This window comes from Drosophila ficusphila, unplaced genomic scaffold, assembly GCF_018152265.1.
Source record: "Drosophila ficusphila isolate 14025-0441.05 unplaced genomic scaffold, ASM1815226v1 contig_791, whole genome shotgun sequence".
Lineage (NCBI taxonomy): Eukaryota > Metazoa > Arthropoda > Insecta > Diptera > Drosophilidae > Drosophila > Drosophila ficusphila.
The window spans coordinates 12360781-12384913 of NW_025064737.1; the positions used below are offsets into that span (position 1 = coordinate 12360781).

General features: G+C 40.1%; 1 protein-coding gene across 1 annotated transcript; it reads left to right on the top strand.

Moving 5' to 3' along the window:
- The first annotated feature begins 1100 nt into the window (after positions 1 to 1100).
- On the top strand, positions 1101 to 1850 carry LOC108098779 (mitochondrial import receptor subunit TOM20 homolog). Its single transcript, XM_017201914.2, has one exon. The coding sequence runs from the start codon at positions 1208 to 1210 to the stop codon at positions 1652 to 1654; it is 447 nt and encodes a 148-aa protein (XP_017057403.1). The 5' UTR covers positions 1101 to 1207; the 3' UTR covers positions 1655 to 1850.
- The last annotated feature ends 22283 nt before the right edge of the window (positions 1851 to 24133 follow it).

Here is a 24133-nt window from a genome sequence, read left to right on the forward strand (position 1 = left end):
TGTTACGCAGTTGGCCCACTTGTCAGCCTCCGAATTTATTTTCCTCTTGTTTTTTTTATGCTTCATTGTCATGGCAGCCGCAGAAAGCCTTTAAGGAGTGAAAAGGCAAACCGAAAACCGAAAATCAGTTGAAAAGATTCTATTACCCTCGATGTATAGTACATATGGTGCACACGGTTGTCCCGGCAACAGACTGAGGTTAAATCCCGGGGTCACACCGCAATTGGCCTGGCCAAGTATGAGTGTTCTATATGAGTGGTCTGGCACCGAATTAGGTCCTTCGATTCGAGATTCGAGATTCCAGTTTGGTGTTCGGTATTCGGTATTTGGTGATTGCTGAGTATCATATCGAATTAAATGGCTTATCAATTTTCATGCATACCCCACTCCAAATGGCTGGCATTATTGCCCTAATAAAGTGGTGTGAGCTAGTCGAGCTGCCCAAAAAGGTAAGAGGTCAATTGCATTACCAAAATTAAAAGCAGCATGCCGTAAATCAAGGTCATGTTTCTGTCAGAGCATCCGTTTCTTTTTTTTTTTGCCTTCCCCCGCCGCACGAAGGAATGGCATTTTATTTATTTATTTTTGGAAATGAAAATGTCTGCTCGACTTTTCAAACTTCTAGAGGGCGGAATAATATAGCGAAAAAAAATATAGCTGCAGGCTGCGAGTGTTCGAGTTAATTGACAGAACAAATTCTTAAAGCTGCTCTTCAGCATTTATCAATTGCCTTTGGGTTGAATTTAATAAATATAATATAAGGGTGAGTGACAAATTACAAAAAAATGTTTGCCAAAGGAGCTATTGCATGGTTTTTCTGAACAATTTTTTGGCTTGAGGCTGATGGATGGCTTTAATTAAATTTTATGTAGATTTTTAGGAAATGTCTTTGCGGGATTTCCGCATTTGTAGCTCTTTAATAAAGTTCCCGTTTAATGATGGCTAAAATGAGCAGCTATTAACATTTATTGGATACCAAATACCACTATTAACAAACATTAATGTGCATTTATAGCTGGAGAATCAATCACACCTAATTTTGGTTTCTGACCTTTTATATCTTACATCAGACAAGTTGGCTTGGGGCTTACTATCATTCCTTATTCCAACGAATCAGAGGGATCATTCACAAATTGTTGTACACACAGCATTAGATATTTTTTTAACAGACAAAAACAAAAAAGGATCTGGAGGATAAAATTCGAAAATGATTGGATTCCAGGGCACAGTCAAGGTTTTAGCTGCCATTTCTGGAATGCTGTTCATGGGCTATTGTGTTTACTTCGACAAGAAGCGCCGCAGTGATCCGGAGTTCAAGAAGAAGTTGCGCGAGCGTCGCAACCGACAGAAATACAATTCCCTGGGATCCTCGGGATCGGTTAACATGAGCGACAAGGAAATCGAGATGTATTTCACGAGCCAGATCGAAAAGGGTGAAGGATTGATCGCCAATGGCGATGTAGAAGGTGGAGTGGACCATTTGATCAACGCGATTCTGGTCTGCTCCCAGCCGGGAAAATTGTTGCAAGTATTGCAGAGCACGTTGCCGGTGGAAATCTTCACCATGATGTTGGTTAAAATGCATGCCTATGAGTCTGCCGAAAGAAGTTCCCCAGGTATAATAGAAGTGGAAAGTGTCGGCGCCCTTGAATAGGATATATATATACATATATATCATATAGAACACCCAAGAAGGGATCAAAATTAGAGGGGTTTTGCTCTTTTGTTTCACCCCCCTCAATGAAATGGCAAACTTTTCTGTGTGGCATTTTGACGGGAGTCTCGAGTAGCAGAGCACATTCTTCACGTTCACGTATCTCCAGCGAAATACATACAATGTTTTACTGGTATCTGTTTTTATTCGTTGCCAAGGCCAACAACTTGGCCAACAATTTTTGGGCGAACTTTGCAGCCATTCCGACAAGTTGGCAAATTAACGACTTCGATTATAATGTCAAGCGTAAAATGCCATTGCCATGTTATCTGCGTTTCGATCGCAATTTTTCAATGGCAGGAGTAATTGCTTAGTCTGGCTAAGCTATTTTAAAGCTGGAGTCAAGGTCGTGTAACCAAGTCAACAGGAGTTCATAGGAGTAAACAAATACTACTGAAATTTGAATATAAAATGTCTCGTACTTGATTGTCTAGCAAATTGCTGATACATCTAAAGAAGCAAAATTAAATCAGCTGCAACATTGTTTGTTTAATCAGCACACTTTGAATTTGCCTTAAAGCCATTCTCCTCCAAGTCATCAAGTCGCAATTTGCTTGACCATTCTAGCTTGAATAACAATCATACGGCTCAACAATTAAATTGTGATTCCGCACGGATTTCATCCGACTGCCGAGATTAGCATGACAATTGAGTTCTACGAGTATCTGCACATCCGTCGTCGCATTTCAAAGGGTTGGATGGATGCCCACTGTTCGCTCACAAAATGTCTGACGTCCCATTTCCGGTTATGCGGCATGTGTGTATGTGAGTGGGTGTGTGTGTTTGTGTGCGCTAGAGTGAGTATTCGTGTTGGCCAACAATGACAGGCAAATAAACTGGACTTCTGGGAATTTGCTCCGTTGTCCTGCGGCTTTCGTGCATAATTTGTCCGAAACACATTCAGCACTTCTGACCCTTCCACGGGAATTTGTCATCTGGATGCGTTTGATTGATGGCCTCGTGGTCTCGCCAATTGGCCAAATAACAGGGAGTTCCCATGGCCAACTCTGCTCGCTTTAAGCCACAAGAGACATCTTGTTTGGACCTTAAAGCCCCCGAGAAATTTGGGTGCGAAAGTTGAACAAAGGAAGTCCAAGGCTGCGGTCATTCATCTGCACCACGTTTCAGTTCTGGCCAACTCCTCTCAAACCAATTTAAGTCTGAGCCGAAGCTTAACTGGTCATGAATAAGAAATTTCGTTGACCATGAAAACATAAGAGGTGTCCCCCGAAATCTCAAATGCTTAAGATTTCACTTAACTTTAACTCAATTATTCGAAATTTCGTTTCTTGTGTTATAAAATATAAATTTTATTTAATTTAAAATGTATAGATTTATGAATGCAATATTAATATTTGGGATTTTATTGCTATAAGTATTATTATTTTTGTTAGTATTATTATTAATATTTGTAGCTGACATCTGAAGTTAATGGCTCCCAGCCACGTTTGCATTTCGTGTTTTACTCTGGTTTGATGGCCATGTAATTCCCGACCAAAAGTTGAACAAAGTTCAGTCATCTGCATATAAATTATTGTTGGCAGAAAACCCTTCTCTAACAGTTTTATTGTCTGTTTAAGACTTTAATGGACAGTGGACCATTGCGAAGGAAAACAATCTTTTAGCGCCCTTTTGCCGGCAATTAATGAGTGGAAAGTTCAACTGATTCGCATCCGATTCGAGTTGCCCGCGAACGAATGTAATTACGTAAGGACCTTTTGCGGTGTTCTCCTTCGCTCTTCACTCTTCACTTCCATCCATTGTCCAGTAATTACCAGATAAAATAGACAGCCGGAATGGATCGGAGGGACGGACAAACGGGGAATTGCAGCTTTGTTGCCCGGCACTAATTTCCAGGCTAAGCATCGGGCTATAATGATTTTCGCTTTGAAGCAGACTGGCTTCAAAGATTTTCCCCCAAGGCGGCTAATTTAATGAATTATCCTGGAAGAATACCGAGCACGAATGTCTCGCCGGAAAGCAGTGCCGGCTCAATTATTCCATCTCATTTGGAATATTGGCAAATTAATAGAAGGTAATTGACCTTCGGTGGGTGGCAATCCAAAAATTTTCGCTAAACGAGATCAATACTAACGTTTTTTTTGGGCGCAAATGCCAATCTTCATAAAGGAGAAATCAATTAACTTAATTGGTTGCATTTTTTTCCCGACTTGGCAATATATATTTTATTTGTGTGTTGGATATGTGTTTATGGGCCCTTCCATTTACAGCTGTTTGCCTTTAGAATTCGATGGAATGGCCATTACCATAAAGAAATTAATTAGGCCGACAAGCAGTCAAGCAGGCAAAAACTTAAAAAAAATGAGTTACTTAAAGAAAATTCAGAAAGTTTTTAATCTGTAAATTTAGACCGATACGTTTTGTTATTATATATAAAAGGTTTTGATTTATTTATGGTAAAATATAAACAGATTTTTTTGGGGAATGCTATGTGTACCCTATAAAAATATATTCCATTGGAAAAATAAATATAGCTTTCATATATTTTCAAAAATTTTTTTCTCCCAATTTTTTGTGAACACAGGACTTGAATTCTAGTTTTTCTCAGTATTTTTTTCTACACATCAGCAGATTTCCAGTGATACGGGGCTAGTGGGGAAAAGTAGTTAGGCCTAAATGGAAATCGAGACAGCCATGGGAACGGGCTGGGATGTGCGAGTGGCTGGGTGTCTGGATGTGGGCCACATCAAACAGACTAATTGGTCGGGGAACCACAGACGCCAGGAGTTTGCGGCACGGGAGATTAATGCCGGGGAAGTGCCATTATCGCTGATGTCTAATTATGCCACGGCTGGCAAATGTCATTAATATCTATACAGATAGTCGGGAATTCTCTGCCGTTTTTTCTGTATCAACTGTTGCCACTCGTGCGACATTAGTTGGCCACGAGTCACGCAAGCCCAAACCCACTTGTTACCAGCAACCTCGGCAATTCAATTTCGAAAATAACTTCAAGGGGTTAACCCATATCGTTCACACCCTTTTTTTTGTCTGCTTTTTGGCTTGTGTTTTGCCATACCTCACGCTTGACTAAACAGGAATTCTCCATAAAGCGTATTAGGCCAAAAAGACAATGGCTGAAATGAAAAAAGCGAATCAAGCGGCCCCTTTGCCCACTTCATAAACCATTTGCCATCGCACGTAAGTTAAACAAACGAACATTGCCACTCACACACACAGTTACACACATACGCACACAAATGCCAATGTCGCAACACAAACAAAATACTGGCTCACACGCACGGAGACTTTCATTTCCTGTCAGCGGAAGTGGTTTTCCGCGTATGTGTGTGTGCGACTGTGTGTGTCAAGTTCTATATCATTGTCTTGCACTTTTTTTCGCACGTTCCACAATTTTTACCCTCAGCTGTTTTGAATTTCATTTTTATGTTTGCTTTTCCCAAAATAGCAAAAACAAAGTGCGTCCAAGCGTTTGCATATAGTAAATGTATGTGTGTGTGTGTGTGGGTTCAGTGCGCCGAATACATTACGTATACGCCATGTGTGGCGACTGTGCCGAGAATTTTGGCATAAAGATGGGAGCCCGCAGCTAGCCGTCGTTGTTTGCAAGTAGGTCTTCGGCAAACAGCGGGGAACATGAGATCCCCAGCAATCAAGGGCGATTTTCCAACACGTTTTAAAAACCTGACGCAAACAACAAACATGTGCATATTGATAGTTTCACAGCTTTCGCTCGGCGAAAGAGATTATTGTGAGCTCCACCGGTTGCGAAAGAAAGTGGAGCATGCAAGGATTCTCGCAGACAGGATAAAGCAGGTTTCCCTGCAGCCGATTGCGCCAAGGAAAATGTTCAATCGCATTCAGTTGACTGGAATTTTCCGAATCAAAATACGATTGCAAGGCAAGATATTGTGAAAACACCAACAGAGAGTTGGCTTACAATAAAAGTGGGATTGCTGCAATCATATTTTATTTTTCATTTCGACTTTATTTGTTTACTCCAAACAACAATACTGATTAAAGTTTGGCTTACAGTGTGTATAAACCTTTTGATAGTAACGATACTCTAATGGATTGCTCGCCATTATTTATTTAAGTTGGTAGCTTAACTCGCCCACGGTAAAAGCCAGAAGTACAATGGTAATAGCTTGAGACTTATACTAGACTTAAAGAGCTTGAAAAGTTGGCACAACAGCAATAAGAGTTTACTTTACGACTTTTTTACCTGGCTAAGGCAAGTGCATATGGTTGGATTCGAGGGCCTTATGGAGTCAAAACTGTTCCATTACAGGCTCACATCATTGTTAAGTGGAATTAGAGGAAGGACGACTATTTTATTGCCGCAATTTCGCACTAAGCCAAAGCCGACTACCAACATCTAACAGCCGGAATACGAGTATATATAAATCGTGGCTGCAGTACCGCAGCAGATATATTGTTTGGGGTGGCGGAAAAGTCTGCAAAGTTGCCGAAAAAGGAAATGCGAGGGTCTGGCCTGACTTCCTTCATTTTGTAAGTTTTGTAAGTATGTTTACGGTGTGGGCGTGTGGATGTTGTCCTTTGAGCAATGTTGGTCCTGCACGCTAGTCCTGCCGTCACATTGCATTCTGTTTGCACAGCCGCCCGGGAACCACTTTCAATGAAAGTTCCTCTTTGTTTACACCACCCCCTGTTTTCCTCCTCAACCTCTCCATATTTCTCGAAATCCTGTGTTCTGGATGGAGAACCGTGCTGGATGTGCTGGGAGTGTCGTCAAAGCATTTGCGTCAGAGAACACCGAGAGCCGACTGCAACACACAGCTGCAACAGCTGGAAAGGCAATTTTTACTTAGTGTTCTGGGGGCACCCTTCGATTTTGAGAAGTCAAAAAGTAGTAGTCCACAGGCTTTATTCCGCCAACGAAGGGCAGAATCCACAAGCGGAGCGTTGGTCAGTGGAAAGCCCTAATTGAGGCCGGCCAATCTAAATAGGTCCTTTGACCAACAGGGTTTCCTGCTCGGTTTTCCTGATCCCCCTTCACCCCTTTCCCCCTTTGTTGCCACTTCAACTCTCGAATTGGTAGGCGATGCGCCGGGAAATGATGGTGCACCTGAGGCCGGACACCAGCGGCAGTTGAAGTGGCACGAAGATTAATGGCGGTCATCCCTTGGCGACCACTGCACTGCAAGAAATATACGGGTTTCTATTAGAAACTTAAATAATAAGTTATAAAGTTTGCTATTTAAAGTGTGAAAAAACAAGAAACATTTTAATTGTAAAATCATATTCCTTGAGTGACAATTAAGCATTTATTTGATTTATAGATGCTTGAGTTTGCGGTTAACCTATCGCTCATTAACATATTACGTTACCTTTGAAATAAAAATACTATGACCTTTGACCTTGACCAATTTATTTTAATGCCGCATTTGTGTATGTCAGCCTATTAATGCAATTATGATAGGCAAAGGTTAACAGCTAATCGCTTGCATAAAGGTAAACAATTTAATACATACAAAAGAAGAAGGTCAAAGGTTACTTAAATGTTTTTAAATCGGATATATTTATTCCAAATGTAAATAACTTGGATGTATAAATTTTGTTAAATTGGATATTTTACCATACAATTCTAATATAATATAAGAAGACTTCCTTGGACTTAGTCAACGAGTTTTTCCTAGTGTGTCCATCTCCTGAGGACATTTTTTCTACGCGTGCCTCTGACATTGTGGCAGGCTGGCTTCGCCGTAGGGGTTCAGGAGTGGCAGTGGCACTAAAAACAGGTCTGGGACACCGGGAGAGCTGAAAAATGTGGCCGCATGTTTGCGGTGGCTAACAGCGACTTCTGGGACTCGGCAAGTCGGATGAGGAATGACAAAAAGGACATTCAACTTGTAGAGCTTGTGTGTCCTCAAGCAGTAGCAGGCATTCTTACCGAGCAGTAAACTTTTATTCAACTTTAAGTGCCAGAACTTTAAATTATCAGAAGTTTATACAAGTAGTTCTTAAAAGTAGTATACTAAATTCTTAACCAACCATATCACTTAAATCTACCTTCTTATTCATTTTATTCAGCAGTTTGCTCCTTTGTTGTGCTTTTATATAATTTTTTTCTGAGTCATTTAAGGAAATGTCTGCGATACATTTTTCAAAATTATCCTCCCTGCCAGAATAATTGCTTACTTTAAAATCAGAGTAAAAGTCATGCCTTATCATCATTCAAGACCACACAAACGTCTGGCGCTGTGCGAGAAGTTTAATCAAAATAATAAACTCAGTTTGCTTTCTAATTTGCCATGCAAAAAAAGTTTCAAGGACGAGGAGGGACGAGGATTCTCCTCCTTTGTGTCTAAGTCCATTATCTCCGACATTGGAGCATCTCCCAACCTCCCCATCCGAATATCGCAAACCTCCCCAAACAGAACACCTACACCTCTGCAGATGTCTAAACAATATAAGTCGCCTACTGTTACAGTTCATTTGAATGGAAGGAATTTTCTAGGAAATGAAGGCGGCACAGCGTATTATATTTCTCGTCGCCGGTTGGGCTTGGAAAATTTCAAATGCAAATGAACAAGCAGATGGGAATGATTTCGAATATTTATTCATAATAAACAAGATAACAATAACAATAATGTCACATGATAAGCTCAGTCAAATGTTATCTCTCGGTAGGTCTCTAATTCGAATTGCGATCCATAAATATTTATGAGTCTCCGGAAAAGCAGACGGCAGCGTAAACAAATGTGTGTGGAAAAACTTCAGTTTTTCCAGGCGCCAACAAGTCGTTGTCCCATTAAAAGGTATTAAAATGTATTATTTCATTTTACGACAGAATGCCAGGCGAAATCTGTTTTTTGTTTGCGAGGCTATTAAAAAGCCATTTCCCAGCCTTTTTATACTATACTTTCATAGCAAATAGAAACCCAAATGACAGGACAATAGGATTAGGCTAGGTGTGTATTTAAACTTTTAACATTTAATTTATTTTAGCTGACTCTGCAGTTAAATTAATCCAATGCACTTTCATGGGGATTCTCTGGGACTAAGCTAATTTGGCTAATATTTACCTAAAAGTAGCTTTTGATCTGTTTTAATTCCAAATAACATCTAACGAAAGCGATACATTCATTAGCTAAATAAGCAGAGCCAAGGGGATTGTGTAATTGTAAACGGATGTAAGTAGAGCTAATTCACAAGCCTTGTTGCCTGATTAAATATTTAGTTGTGAACTTGCAGAGAGAAAGGTTGTCAATAAATGAAGTATTGCTGAATGCTCACTGTTAAACAAATAATCAATAAATGTTATTTACAGATTAAAAAATGTTTTCTGCTATTTAATCCCTATCCAAACCTTATTTGATTATTTAAATGGTTTGTTGATTTTCAAACTAATATAATAATAATTCGAAAGCCAATTAGAGTAAAAAATATGCCGAGCTAGTAACTTGAACTTTTAATACCCCCGGAATCTCCTCGGGGAAATCCTCTTAACGCTTTATGCAAGCACTTCTGTCCAGGTGAGCAATCTCACTGGTCACGTTCAATGTCCAGTTTTAAGGGGTCAACGTGAGCCATCTGCCGAAGACAGGGAGAGAATGTTGTGCAAGTACCCATCGCATCCCTCCATGGGAATGGAAGTTTAAACTCTGGTAATTAAGCGCATTCTAGCACATGCACACTGCAGCTCTTTCTGCAGCTGGCATTCATATTTATTATTTACACACATGCCTGAATGTTCATTTTCCCCTTCAATCGAAAGGATGGGTGTGTGTGTGTGTGATTATTGTTTTAATATTGCACATGCCACAAGGAGGCGAGGAAAATAAAGTCAAAGCGAGCCGTTTGCCAAATTAAAAGTGACCCAATGCGCTGGGATCTTTAAAGAGGAAAAACAAAAACAGGCTGAAAATGGGGGGTTGGTTGGTTTTGGGCCTCGAACGAAGGGCCGTCGAGCTGGCAGTTCACGTGGCGTATATGTCATGTCGGCTGCCAAATAAATCTGCGCCCACAAAATGCGCGAGACGGACCTGCGGTTGATTTTATGTATTTCTCTTTTCATTTTTTATTATCCCCTCCCCTCTCCTGCCGTTTGGCAAATTTATGAGCCGCGTATAATGTTGATTTAATATTTATAACAACAATTGCCATTTCCAAAGAGAAAGCCAGCCGTCAAGTTTTTAATGCTCCTTGCTTTGAATGTTTATATATATACCAAAATGCACGTATTTGCCAAATTAAGTTTACTTATTTAGTGAATTCCTTCATCCTCATATCTCAGTTTAATGCGTTTGCCCCGGATTCCGGATTTACTTGGCGCGCAACTGAAATTTTTATTCTCGGCTTACGCACTTTTATGGCTCATGTTGATCATAAAGTTGCTAAAATAATTGAAATGACATGGCTTAAGTGAGTGCGGAAGTTTTTGTTTTGTTTGTTGTTGTTCGCTGTTGGTTGTTTGCTGTTTGTTGTTCCTCTGTCATTGCGTTTGGACAAATTTGAGGTTGTTTATGATGGCAGCTAATAGCCATCACAATCCGATTGGGGTAAGATGAGCGCGGTTGGCGGACCAAGTTTGGAAAAGTTTTTAAATGGAACAGAGCTCCCACCACACACACACACTTACACACACACACACGCAGTTCATGCATGGCAGTTGCGATAAACTGGGTGTGTGGTGTTCAACTTTTCCAACGATGTCCAACAATAAAGGGGAAAACAATGGGTTCTGATTTAACAAAACAAATGTGCTCCGAAGATAATGGATTTGGGGCTTTAAATTATCCATGATTTATCGATGCGATTATCTGTGGCAGGGGAAAAATCTCATTTCAGATAAAAATTTTCAATTATTAATTCTTGGAAATTCGGAAATTTAAAACCCAAATGAAAAACTAAATCGGAATAACCTGATGCAAGACCGAACTTAATTTAGAAGTGCATTCATTTCTGTGGCTGACACTCGGTTGAATTGAAATCCCTTGGCATAAATATTCGATCCGATTTTCACCAAAAATTCCCGTCTGAAAGCGACTTTGTCGAAGCTTTGATACTTCTCGTCCTGTCGGCCTGGCCAACTGTACTGGGGATTTGGCTAAATGTGAAGAATAATTCGTACAGAATCCAAGCTCGAAATGCAATATTCAACATTCCTGTTTCGCTCCATGGTTGATTGATGATTGCTCTGCCACACAAAACTTTGAATATTTCATCTGTGACTGCGGTGAGCTGGGATTCATTGGGATTGCTAACATATTTGCCAGGCAGCCAGTCAGCCAGCTAGTAGAAAATGTCTAGTCAGGAGGACATCGTGTTTTACATTTTATTTAAATAGGCAGCCACCGGAGGGACCCAAAGTGTTTTACAGCTTTTTGCGGCAAAAAAGGGAGCGAGTGAGTTTTGCAACTTTTGCGTAACTTCGTCGTTAATGCTCGGTGCCCCATTTAAGTTCCCCTGCGAAAAAGGGGAGTATTTATGCCGCCGTGTGGCGTGTTGTGTAAACTCGGCGTCTTTTCCATTAACGATGCTCTCGCCCCAGCGACGACGATCTTCCACCTGCGTCATCAACAACAACAACTTTGGCCTAAGCCATTTGGCCAAAAAGGCAATTAGGTGAACTTGAAACTGAGTGTGTTTGAGCCGGGATTAGCAGTATTCAGGCCAGATGGGACGACCCAGATTCGTTTTGGCTACATGGCTACATGGGTATGTAAATTTATGCGGCAAACGTGACGAACCAAAAACAAACCGAACATATACTCGACCACTTGCCTTGCAAAATAATTGACAAAGCACCTGAGATTGCCTCACGTTCTTGGCCATTGTGTTTTCCCAAGTTTAATAGAGCGTCGAAAGGGGCGGGGAAATGGGCAACAAGTGTTGCATCAATTTCTCCCAAGGCCATGGACAATTGGCTTTATTGAAAGTCTTCCTTCCTTCCTTCCTTCCTTGATTCAGTTCGATTTTCTCGATTCAACGCGACGAGGCTGATGAAATTTTTTCCCTGTTGCCAAATTTTAATAAACGTTAGAAACTTTGCCAACTTTTTCAACTGAATATTTTTTTCTCTCCCAAACCGGCTGTGACCTCAACAAAGCAAACCTCAACCTGGCCAACAAAAGGATCCTGGCGACTGTGGCAGCCTTGAAAGCAGTAAAAATATGAAGACGAAGCCATTGGGCTGTGCAACCAAAACCTGACAGAGACAGTCCTTTTTTCCCTTTTACAGACAGGAAAAAAAGGAGAGAATGCAGTGCATTATTAACCTTAGGGTAAATCGATTTATTTGGTAAGGAATTTAAAATTTATTTACGGATGCTGAACCGGGTAAACTAAATGAAAGATATATAAATATGTAACATATAAAGTAAACAAGAGAAAAAGTTCCCTACTTACACAGACAACAATTGTCTTTAATATTAGGCATGGGTTAAATTGGTTTATTCAGCTATAATATTTAAAATATCGTTAGGATTTTTTTGTTTTGTTCAAATATTGGGAAATAATTTAAGCTGAAATGTTTTTGTGGAAAACTCAAAAAAAAACCAATTTGTTTTCAAAGATGAGTCGTTCAGATTGTTCAACTACATATATTACTCAAAATTAATGGGATGTGCAATGATACTTTATAGGCCATTATTTGCGAGAAAAGCTCCTTGAAAAATAGTCTATAATTTGACAAATTTCTACATGCGAAAGAGTTTTTTTCTGTGCAACATCCCTACCATTTTACCTCCCCCTCACCCTTTCAAATTCTTTTGAAACCATCTCGCTCAGGCAGACGACACACCGTCAAATCGACGGCAAAGTCGACATAATTCAATTTGTTCGGCCTGCTGAAAGCTGGCTGATATTTTACGAGGTTCCCGTCGAAAAAGGAGGCGAGCATTTGAGCCCCCGACGAGCATAAATTAAGCGTTTTAACTGCTTTTTCCCGGGACAAGTTAAGGGCGAAACGAGTCGGAGAAAGAGTTTAAGTGTTGAGCCCAGTCTCGTTTTGTTCGACACGCAATTTGCGTTTTTGTGTGATTGAAATGGAATGCTTTGTGCCGCGACAGAGTCGTAAACTTAATTTGACAAATTGCGAGCTTAGCAGCCCGAGAAGCACCACCCACTTTTCCCCCCTCCCACCACCACATTAAGGGAAACTCATATGTTGGCCTCGTTTTTTTTCCCCCTTTTATTTGTTTTTATGCTCCGCTTTTTGCGGAGACTGCCACATAAGCGGCTTAATTGCGCGCCTTTTGATGGGATCATAAAAAGGCCAAACGATCCGGATCGGAATTGTGTGTGTGGCCCAAATGTGGGTGCAGTTTTCAGAACCGGAAATGTGTCGCCAGCCTTGTGAAATTTCATAAAGGCATTAATTAAATGGAATATGATTCACGCACATGACAAGTGAAATCGCTAACCGAGCAATTCCGGTTTAAATGCGGAACAATGCGGTTAATAAAGGAGTCAAATCCCTTTGAAATTGCTTCTGCGATAAAAAGTGTCACGTTCCGCGAATATTTCCCTTGGGTGCTTTTACAAATTGATTATGAACTAAAATTGAAAATTTATGCAGTCCTCTGTCTTCCGAGGAAAAGAAGATAGAAAACTTCTAAGGACTCAACTGGGCATTCGCCCTGCATAATTAGTATTTAAGGCAGTTTCCATTAACGCAGCAGCACTTTTCCACATTTTATTCTTCCTCAGTTAAAAAATAAAGAAAGAAAAAGGAGAGAAGAAAAAAAGGTAAAAAATAGTTAAAAAGGAGAAGCGTGAAAGTATTAAATTGCCAGAGGGATTTTCCACAGTCACCCCCTTAATTCCAACCGAAAGGTTGGTTTTTCGCAACGCCTTTGGCTGAATTTCTCAGGTTGAAACGGCACTTGTTGCACCAGCGAACACGAAGCACGAAGCAAGCAAATGAATGACCACCCCGAAAAGCCCCCTCAAATGTATAAGCTGAGGTCAGCTGGCTGAGCTGCTTAAAATAACAAACGCTTCCTAGACTAATTAGTAGAGCGGCCAAGAGGCCATTGAGAGCGAGCGCCAGGACTCTGGAAACTAAAAGGATACTGTTGACCGGCCAGAAGCTTTTGCAAATTTAATTAACCAAAATAGCAAGGGCGAACAGGTACTTTGGCAAAGTTACAGCACATATTAAAAAAGCTCTTTAAACATGATAATTGAACCTTTTCTAGTGTATGTACCTTCCCTTTAATTGAATTTACCAAGTCGTTTTTTCCCATTTCATTTCCACTCCATTGGCCTCTCGGATAGCCAAAGTTGGCCAAGAAGAACCCATGTTACGTGCTGATGTCTAGGACATAACACTTCAAATGTAATGGCCAGATCGATGGGCAAAGAACAGATAAACTGACATGGCCAAATGGACTGGTCAATGTCTAGCAGAATGGGCCCAAATGAGCCCTTTTTCTCTCTTTTTGGCCAACTTCCTGCCTTTGATATTGGGCTGTCTGTCAGAGGAGTCGGAGCAAAACCGAAGATAAATGACCGCCGAGCAACAACCAGAGGCACTTTGACCAACTTTTAGTGGCGAGTTACAAAAACTTGGACAAAGTCACAGGCCATAAAGCCCAAATCGTCAGTTAATTAAGGCTTCAGTTGTCCCAAAAGCACTTCTCACATGGCCACAACTTTGGACCAAAGTTTGCATTTTAATTAGGCGAACAGTTGACAACGACACTTGAGCCATGGCCTTCTCTACTCTAAGACTTGGCCAAAAATGGAACAACGGGTCATAATCAGATTGTGGCCAAAGAGGAATTTAATCCGTAGCTGGACTAAAAATAAAAGCAGGGATTGTTTTAGACTCCAGCAGGATATGCCAGCAGTGGATTTATATTTGGCTCAAAAGAATAGCTGGCAACATTTCTCCGGCTTTCCGACCGTCAAGTCAAGTGTCGCCTGGCAAACAACGAAATTGAGGGGAACGAATTTGTATCAAGTAATAACAAATAACAAGAATATACCAAAAATATAAACTGCTATTGACGTCAACGCTGTCGACATTTTGAATGCAAAGCACAAGAAAAGCGAAGCGAGAAGCTCAAAAATAAAAACAAAAACCAAGGGATTCTTTGATTTCTTTGATGTACATATTTTTGGAGCTTGTTAATGAAGACTAAATTGTACATGTATACTCGTATATTTGCTTATGAAATTGAGAAATGCCAACGCAACAAACAGTCTGAGTGGCAGAGAAGGTTCAAAAATGTGTCTATTTAGGCTGAAAAAGAAACTTGATACGCAGGTTAGTCGCTAGGTTTGCGCAAATGAAACTGATTTGATTTCATCAAATACACGATAAAATTCTTAAATTACTCTTCTCGCTAAAACAAAACTCGAGAACATCGGTTGGCCTTGTAATAAATAAGTGGATATTTTTTCACATGCTTTCGCAGAAAATCATGTAAGCAATCGTTTTCAAATTACAATTCGCTTTCTTCTAAAAGAAATATATATTTGTTGGGAATAAAACCCCTTTATTTTTCTTGGAACAATATGTTCTTTTTGTAGAACTTCCAACTTAAAGGTTTTAGCTTTAATTCAGTGTGGGTTGACACCCCTTTGCCCCAATTTTGTTCCTGGGTAATTCGCTTTTGCATAAATTCCGTATCATTTGAATGCTGTCGAGCTTGATATTTGCATAAACAGATAGAGATCCTTTCCCAGATATTTGCATAAGTTGACGAGCAATGAAAACAAAGCGGCAAAACAAAATTGAAAGGATAACCTCGAGAGTCCTGAACAAAACGCAGAGTACATTTAGAAACGCCTTCATGTGATGCATATGATGCTTAATTAAGTTAAACAATTTAAAGGCGGGGAAAATCTTGAAGGGAGGAGCGTGCTGCAGTGACACTTCCTAATTGAGATTCCTCGACGGCTGCCATCATTTGCTCAGTTAGTTAAACAAGGGGGCGAGAGCAAATTTTCCTATTTGTTTAATGCCCTGCGTCGATTTGACAGCAGAGCTCTGGGGTGTTTCCACTCCCTCCCCCGTAAATCCTGCGAAAATTTGAGCTCTGGGTATGTCCACCCGTTACCGATTCGCAGTCACGCCTCTCCGGCCGGAGATCACGTCGGAATGGCAAATAGAATAGAAAAGGAATTTCCACGCCTGCTTTTCTATCTCCGAAAATGAAAAACCAGCAGCGGTGCGAATTTTTTCTTTCACTTTACTACGGGTGGCGCATGTTTGTAATTGCTCAGCGATTCAGCGTTTAAGCGCTTCTGGCCAAAATCAAAGCGCGAAACTTGGCCACAGGATGTTTTAATCTGACCACTGCCGCAAACGAGCGAAGAACTTATCTGCGGCTAATTGGAAAATCCGAATAAATAAACGAAATTATGTAAATTGGGTTCAACCTTAGCGTAATTATTTTCACTTGACTTTAAGGCTTCAAAGTTCAAGGATGTGAAATACTTTAAAGCCGCTGGGTTTTCTCCTTTTCCTGAGGCTTGGCCATCGGTGCGTATACTTCATGTGCAGACCGTAAATCAAATGTGGCATGATGCATGTATATCCTGTGGCAGCGGAAGCACTTTCGTCCCTTCCAGTGACTGGCAGTGAAATCGAGCCTGCGACGAGGTCTTATCATTTTTATTTTGGAACACTCTTACCAAACAAAGATTAATTGGAACGAAGGGTCAGAAAGGATATTCACAAAAGGAAAAACCATACTTTCTCTTTATTTTCTTTGTTTTAAAAGGTATGAATCATTAATAAAATATTTAAAGCAAATACATTTTTAAATATAGCAATAACACTTATTAAGATTAATTTCGTATTCAATCGATGGCATGCACTTTAGTAGTTCCCAAGTGATTTAACTAGCACTTTTATGGTGGCAATAATTTTCTTGCCATTTTTCAGGCCTTGCAACGCCTTCTTGGCGTTGCTCCCTTGACATTTGCTCCTGACGCAGGACTCGGCACCCATATTCCCATATAAATAAATAATGCGATGGGGAACCGCTGTTCAAAAGGCAATTGAGTGGAAAAAAGGTGGTCAGGACCGATGTCCCAAGTCAAGTGAGTGTGCAAATGTTTGGACATCGGTCAGGTGGCCTTCGACTTGGTTGGCCGTCTGATGACTCGGTTTGTTTGCTCCTTCGATTTGTGTAATATTTTCATGTCCGCAGGTCGACGGCCAATTTCCTCCGCCTTTGCCGCTAATCAGCGGCACGTGCTCTTCTATTTGTACTTGACCTAAGGACTTTAAAGAGTTCTGAGCACATCCTTTAAACTGGATTTATTTTGTACATTTCGAATGATGCTCTCATTATAAAATGGAATTTTCAAAAACACGAAAGCCACATTTAGTTTACTTAGTTAAAAAACAAATGTGAACTTTTCCACGCTGCTTTTCAACTCGAAAAACTTCTGTTGGTTTTGGGGCTTACCTGGTTATTCTGTTAGAGAATGAAAAACGAGTTTTTCGGTGCGCGTGGAAAAACTAGTAGCTAAAATTTAGATTTATTTCATTAATATTTACACGTGATTTTCCCACTCTGGAGGTGCTTTCTGTCTTTCTGTCTCTCTCTGTGGAAACTCCTTTGCTGTCCGGTGCAGTCAAAAGCGAAAGGATGAGCAAACACGGACTGCAGTTAGCAGTTTTTCATTTGCAGTTTTCCCCCGACACAAGTTGGCTAGTCATCAACACGGACACACACGCCTGATGCATTGCATCCCATCCGGATGGTCAGATCTCGAGGGGAAAGTTGCAGATGCAGCTCAAATCCTTTGCTCGCAATTGCCAAATTCTGCACGTTTTGTTTGCATTTGATTATGTGACATGGGTGGCCCCCAGGGGTTGACTTACTATCGGAGCAAGGTGCTCTCACCCAAGTCGACAGATGGTGTGGTTTAAGGTCTGCTGGTTTCTTGTTTCTGACAGTTGGCTTGTGGGCGAATAGAGCTGCTGCAATTAATCATAATACGAACACCTTTGCACAACTCATCTCAATGCAAGACCAAAAACAATAGCTAAAGCAGAAAAACTTTGCCTTGGAGCAAATTATCACTGAGAGGGAATCAGTAAGGTACGTTTAAGTGAGTTATCAAAATTAAATTATACAATTTTATAGTAAATTCAAACGTTTAATCGGTTCATAAGGAGGTGAATATTATTATTAATATAAAAATACATATCGACTGCAAAAAAAAAAAGCTTTGAACATAAAAACCACTCTCAACCACGTCAGTAAAAAGTAATATCACATTTCATTTTATAGTTTAATGAAATACCTAAACGTTTTTGTTATGTTTGTGCTTTATTATATTTGTATACAATGCAAGACAATTATTTTTTCTCTGTACATTTCCCGCATGATATACTTAATGTAATTTGAATTTATGAATTGCACCGAATAATTTCATTTTTCATTTTCGGCGTCGTTTTTTCCCTAACTTTTGGCCAGTGGGAATTTATGGACTGCTCCCGGTCCCTTATCAAGTTGAGTTTGTTGGTTCTTTGGAGGGGCATAAGTTTGTCGAGGGGCGTGGAAGTTGGCGTGGGAGTGGAAGTGGGCGTGGCTGTAGAGGCGGACATTGCATTGTTGCCGACAGTTGCAGCCAAGCGAGTAAAATGTTTAACAAGCGCGAAATCCTCGCAAAGCAAAGCGAACTGAAGACGACAAAGACCGAAAGATAAAATGTTCATCGCTTGCGCTCTTCTTGTTGCCTTTTTTCCTTTTCAGTCCCGCTCCTTTTTTCGTCCTTGGTGATTTATTTTAGGCGTTTTTTCTATTTCGATACTCAGTAGTTTATGCTGATAAAAGCCTATTTCGGTTAAAGGAAACGTTTATAGGGTAAAGAAAACATAAAATACTGGTGCCATTTAATCTTGTCTCTTTATTTACATTTAAAATGATTTAATGACTAAAAAGTATTTTATATTTATTAAATGAAAGCATGTTTTGGATTGGGGAATGTTTTACATTTTTGTTCAAGTATAATATTTTTCGGTTTAAAAATTATCATTTATTTTTATATTCTGTATAACTTGAAAAATGAATAGATGAGTTTTTTTTTTAAATGGCTAAAAGCTAAGTGTTGATAGCCCACAAACTTGTTTGCTGGCATTTTTTCTAATGAGTATCAATGCCTTCCAATCCTCCACCTTTACTTCGTTTCATTTTTTTCGTTTTTTGGGTCGCAGACGGTGGAGAGTATTTAATTAAATTTTTGGTCCTAGTTGTTTACAACAGCCGACGTCTCGGTTAATCTTTTGATTAACTCGCAGTCAGACAATGAGAATGCATGTCCCTGGGTCTGACAACTTGATAATCTTAGCATCACAGAGGCGGGTGAAAGCAAAAGTGAAAGTGAAAGTGGGGGGCAGCTGGAAGCCCTCATCCAGATGCGTCATGTGGCAGCATTTGATGAAATATAAAACTTCAAAACGAGTCTGACAGCTGCTGACATTGCGATGTCCTTTCCCCAGTCTCTCCGTTTCGCTATCAGTGTGTGTGGAGTGTGTCTCTATGTGTGTGAGTGTGTCAGGATTTAGCCAGCGCATCATTAAACAGACGGCTGCACATTGCGCATACGTCACGTGGCCCGCAAGAAAAATAAGTAACGACTTTTAATACATTTCGGTCGTGTTTATAATGCAGCCTCTTATGAGATTTGTCATCGGCGAATCAACTGTCATCTTAAAGGCATTCAAATGCTCAACAATTAATCAGCTTATCCCCGACTGACATGAAATCTGATTGCCAAAAAAAAGTCGGCTTCGCTGAGAAAATCATTTCGCGTCGTCAGTCTTTCACTCAAATGCAGTCAATACACTTTGCCTTGACGGGCAAGTAAAAAAATGTGCTTGAGACCTGCAAATCATTGTGGAATTTCTTGGAAATAAACACTTTTATCGCACATTCCCAGGCATTGAGTATTTTCTTTCAGACGTTCCAGACGACACCTTGACATCGGGCATGGAAAGCCGTGAAGTAGTTTCTGATTTTCGATATTGCATCATTCCGGAGTGGCGCTTTGTCAGCAAACCGATTCAAGGAGTTCCCAGACTTTCAATTACAAGTTTATAGAAGTTATTGAATTTCCGTTGAAGTTATTGCAGTTCAACAATACCTATTTAGTTTCGTTTTATTAAAATATGAAATTAACATTTGTTCAGCCATTATTGTACGCCATTTTCCATTTTTACCATTTTTTTTGTATGTATGATAAATATTTGACTTTCCCCTATTAAAGATTTTTTTTTTTAAACAAACCTGCTTTAATTAACGATATTAATGAAAAAATTCATTCCGAGAACGCCCGCCGGGTGTCTGAGGAAAAACCGGATCCTTAAAGAAAACACAAGAAAGCAAGAAAAAAGAAGGAAAGCAAACCCTTATGGCTCTCGACCGTTATGGCCATAAATGGAGGCAATTACCAACACTGTTAACGGTATTTAGCCGGACCAGCCCGTCCGAAATTGAAGTAAAATAAACAAAATTAATATGCTGCCACCCGCCGAGGGACTCGTGGCACGTCTAAACACAATGGACCGCCCGCCGGGGAGTCCTGCACATGTTCGAAGTGGGCGGATCGGGCGTGGCTTGTCGGCCAGGTCGTTCGCCCATGTGAAGATATATGCATATAGTGGGCAAAACAGGGTTACATATTCGCCGCTTATTACTTTGCAATTGGGCCCTGGACACCGGCAGTGAGCACTCCTTAATTGTTATGCATGTGTTTGTAAAGCAACGGACAAACAATTCAGATATGAGATCCCCGGCAGAGTCCTTCAAGTGACTTTGCAGGACGACTCTCAGTTGGCAAACGCATAAAGCATAGTGTTGTCTGCAAAGGATTAACTTTGTGGCTTAATTAAATTTTAATGATGATGTTAGTAAAAATCATAAATGAGCTGGAATTTTTTAAAATAAAAAAAGGGATGAACAATGGTTTATTTATCTAAAAGTGCATTTTTTGAAATGCATTATATTTTGTTATATTTTCCCTATCAATATTAGGTATATAATAATTTATCCTGAAAACACCCAGATTGACAACACTGAATGCCAGGAGCTGTGGCACTTGTCTGGCCATTCATTAAGCCTCGACAACATGGCGTATCGAAAGCATAAAACTAAATATTGCCCAGCATCTCTCGAAATGTCAACAAGCTCGTTCTTTGGAAGGGGCAAAAGCAAAAGCGAAGGCAAAAGCGAAAGGGATCAGGGTTCAGAGATCTGGATCGGCCCACATACTATATACTCGGATATCTGGCCACCGCAATCCCGCACACAAACAACATAAAATCTCCGCCCGTCAGTACTTAATTAAATCTCCTCGGACAAGTTTATTTCACTTTCTCCTTCCCGGCGGGCTGTCAAATTAGGGCTTGATGTGGCCAACTTCAACTCGGGCGGGAAAACCAGCGGCTGTTGCACGAGCTTGTGGCATCGCCCTGGCTAAAACTAATTTCCGCTAGATGATGTCAAGTCATTAAGTTATATTTGGTCAGCTGGGAGAAGTGGCGAATGCTCCAAAAATAGTTTACCACGATGCCGAATACTTAAGGGTCAAAGGAGCAAAGTTCACTCGGCTCAGGACTTGTTGCATACTTTATGGGGCGCCAGTTAACATGATAAAACGGAATTGCTCGTAAAGGGGGCGAAAAACCATGGAAAACTACAGGGGCCCTTCAAACTAAAGTTGGCTAATTGGACTTCATGGGGTCTTACACTAAATTTAATATTAGAAGTTTTAACTATGTGGCTGAATAGCTTGCCGGGGGATATGCAAGTTAAACGGCAATTAAAGTTAGAGGATGGCTTCCAGCTATCTCATAAATTTAAATTTCATTTAAAATAATTGTCAATAAAACCTTATACTCTTAAAAACTTGAATGCAAAGGCTTTAAAGTACCATTAATAATCCACATATCATGTAAATGCCAAGTAAATTCCCCTTGCCACATGGTGTATGTTTGACTTACGTAAAAATAATATAAATTGCTCTAGTTGCTCAAAGTTAAGCCGCATTCTCAAAAGGATTTCCCTGATCCCTCAACCCAGTAAGTCAGTCTGACGTCAATGATGAGCAAATTTGCCTTTGGCAATATCCGAGTGTTTCACTTACCTTTCCCCGCTGATGGGAAACAAATGAAATGAGAAAATCCCCTCGGTTGGCGGGAGTGTTTTAATTTGTCAACCCGTGTTTCGGGACTTGTCGCCAATCCGGGCCAAATCTCACCTGCCAGGTGCGAAGACCAGCTGAGTGCCTGCCTACAGCTGATTAAGCTCATTTATCAAAGGTGAATCCGGCAAGAAGCCGGCATTTCTCCGTTCGGCTCAAGGATCTCACAATTAAATGGCCCAAACTGGGAGGCCTTCGAATCGCCTTTGGCTTTCCCATGGTACGAAAAGTACGAAAAGTTGGTGCAAATATTGATATTGTTGCTGGGTGAATCCGAAATTCGTGAGTGCCCACGGAGTAAAGAAGTGGGAGTGCCGGCTGGAAGGCCAAGGAATTTTGGTATTTGAAAAGTTTCGCCGCGCATCAATTTGGCAAGACAAACATATAATCGTTAAAGTTTTAATTGTACTGTGTAAATGATGTTTCGCTGCCATCTAATTTTAGATAGGACAAAGTTTGGATATATATTAACAAAGTTTGCATTGCTCACGAGGCTAGAATTTAATTCGAAGGGATAACATTTTTCGAAATCTAATAACATAATGAGGTGCGGATAATTCGTACGTTTTGCAAATTAACTAGATATGAATTAAAAGGTTTGCTCTTTAAAAGGAATATTTATCATTCCAATATTTTGCACCTTTTTTGTTCAGTTTAAAGGCCTTATAATTTATGCAAATAATTCAAAGGCATATGTATCAAATATTACACATAATCTCTTTTAAAAGGATTTCCTTCGGGTTTAAAGCCGTGAAGAGAAAGTGATTTTCAACTTTCATGTAGCCACTGCGCCTGTCTATAGAAATTCTCGATTGGCATTTGTCAAATAGTTGGCAACTTTCTTTCATCACCCTTTCCATTTCTCCTGACATCGCCAGACATCTCGAAACTATTGACGTGTTTCACTTTTTTATGGCATGTTCCTCGTGGGACGCAACTTGTGCCCCCTTTTCCATACTTCTGCCATTGGCTTATTACATCGCAAAGTTGATTTCATGGCATCCTTGTGGTGAATCCTCTGCGTTGACAGAGGCCAGGAGAATCCTGCTTGCAAAGGCTCAGAGGACATGACACGAAACCAGTGCTGTCATTTTGCAATTTTTACAGACAGATTCTGTCATAGAACGGAGCTGTCAGGGGCATATTTAAAATACCGGACATAAAAGGAAATACAATAATTGTAACTTTATTTATATTATTTTCTTACCTATTCAAAATAAAAGCATGTGATTAACTATGTTTGTAAGAAATATAAATTGCAGTACAACAAAAATTTATTGATACATCAACACAAAAAATATACCACAAAATAAGCTTCCTGTTACTTAGATCATTTTTTTCTGCTGGTTTTTTTTTGCTGTTTGCTGTCAGCACTAGAAAACACCGCTTGAGTGATTGAGTCCGGCATTTGTAAAACAAATTGTTGTAGATTTCGCCCAAATCCATCTCTGACCCACGCATCCCGCTCAAACAGGCTGAACAAATGAACAATTTGGTGAATTAATTTGATGTCTCGGCTGATTCGGTTCTCGTTATTCGTTATTCGTTATTCGGTGTTTCGGAGACACAGAGATACATCTGTCTGCAGCCCTACCACAAAATAACTTTGCATAATGGAGCGGAGTGAATGGCCTTGCCCCCGAAAAGAAATGCTCGGAATGCCACAGATGTCACATGTGCTGGACAAAGGCTCGAAACAAAGGATACATTTGCCGAATGATTAATTTCAGCTCAAGGAGCATATTGTTCGGATGATGATAACGACTGCGTTGATGTCCTGTTTATCATCGCCTTAAGTTACTTTCTCCAAATTGGGCAATCTATCTAGATGACTTTGAATTATTTAGTTCGGTCGAGAGCTTCGTGCAAAAATGCAGCACATTTTTCATGGAGTTGTTTGAATAAATAAATATTTATTTTTTCAGAGTTCCTACTACAAAATAACTCAAATTCCGAGTTTTCTGTAATTGGTCAAAGGAATTACAAAAAAATGCAACAGAGCGCAGAATTGAAAAAAAAAGAATCCCTGTTAACAAAATTAAGGCCTGAATAATTGTGTCACATTTTGCTAAAAAGCCTTTGCGTTTTTTTATACGCTCTGTTATTGCATCAAAAAGTATGCTAAAAAGAGGCAAACATTGTGGATTTAAAATAACTTTTAATCTATGGAAGCGTAAAATTCAAATCAACGGCAGACACATCCGTATGTGGCATTTTAGTTTTCCAACCTCATTCACAACTGGCAGCATAAAAACTATGCCCTTGGCCAGCATTTAAGCGCACAACTTGTGGTTGGGT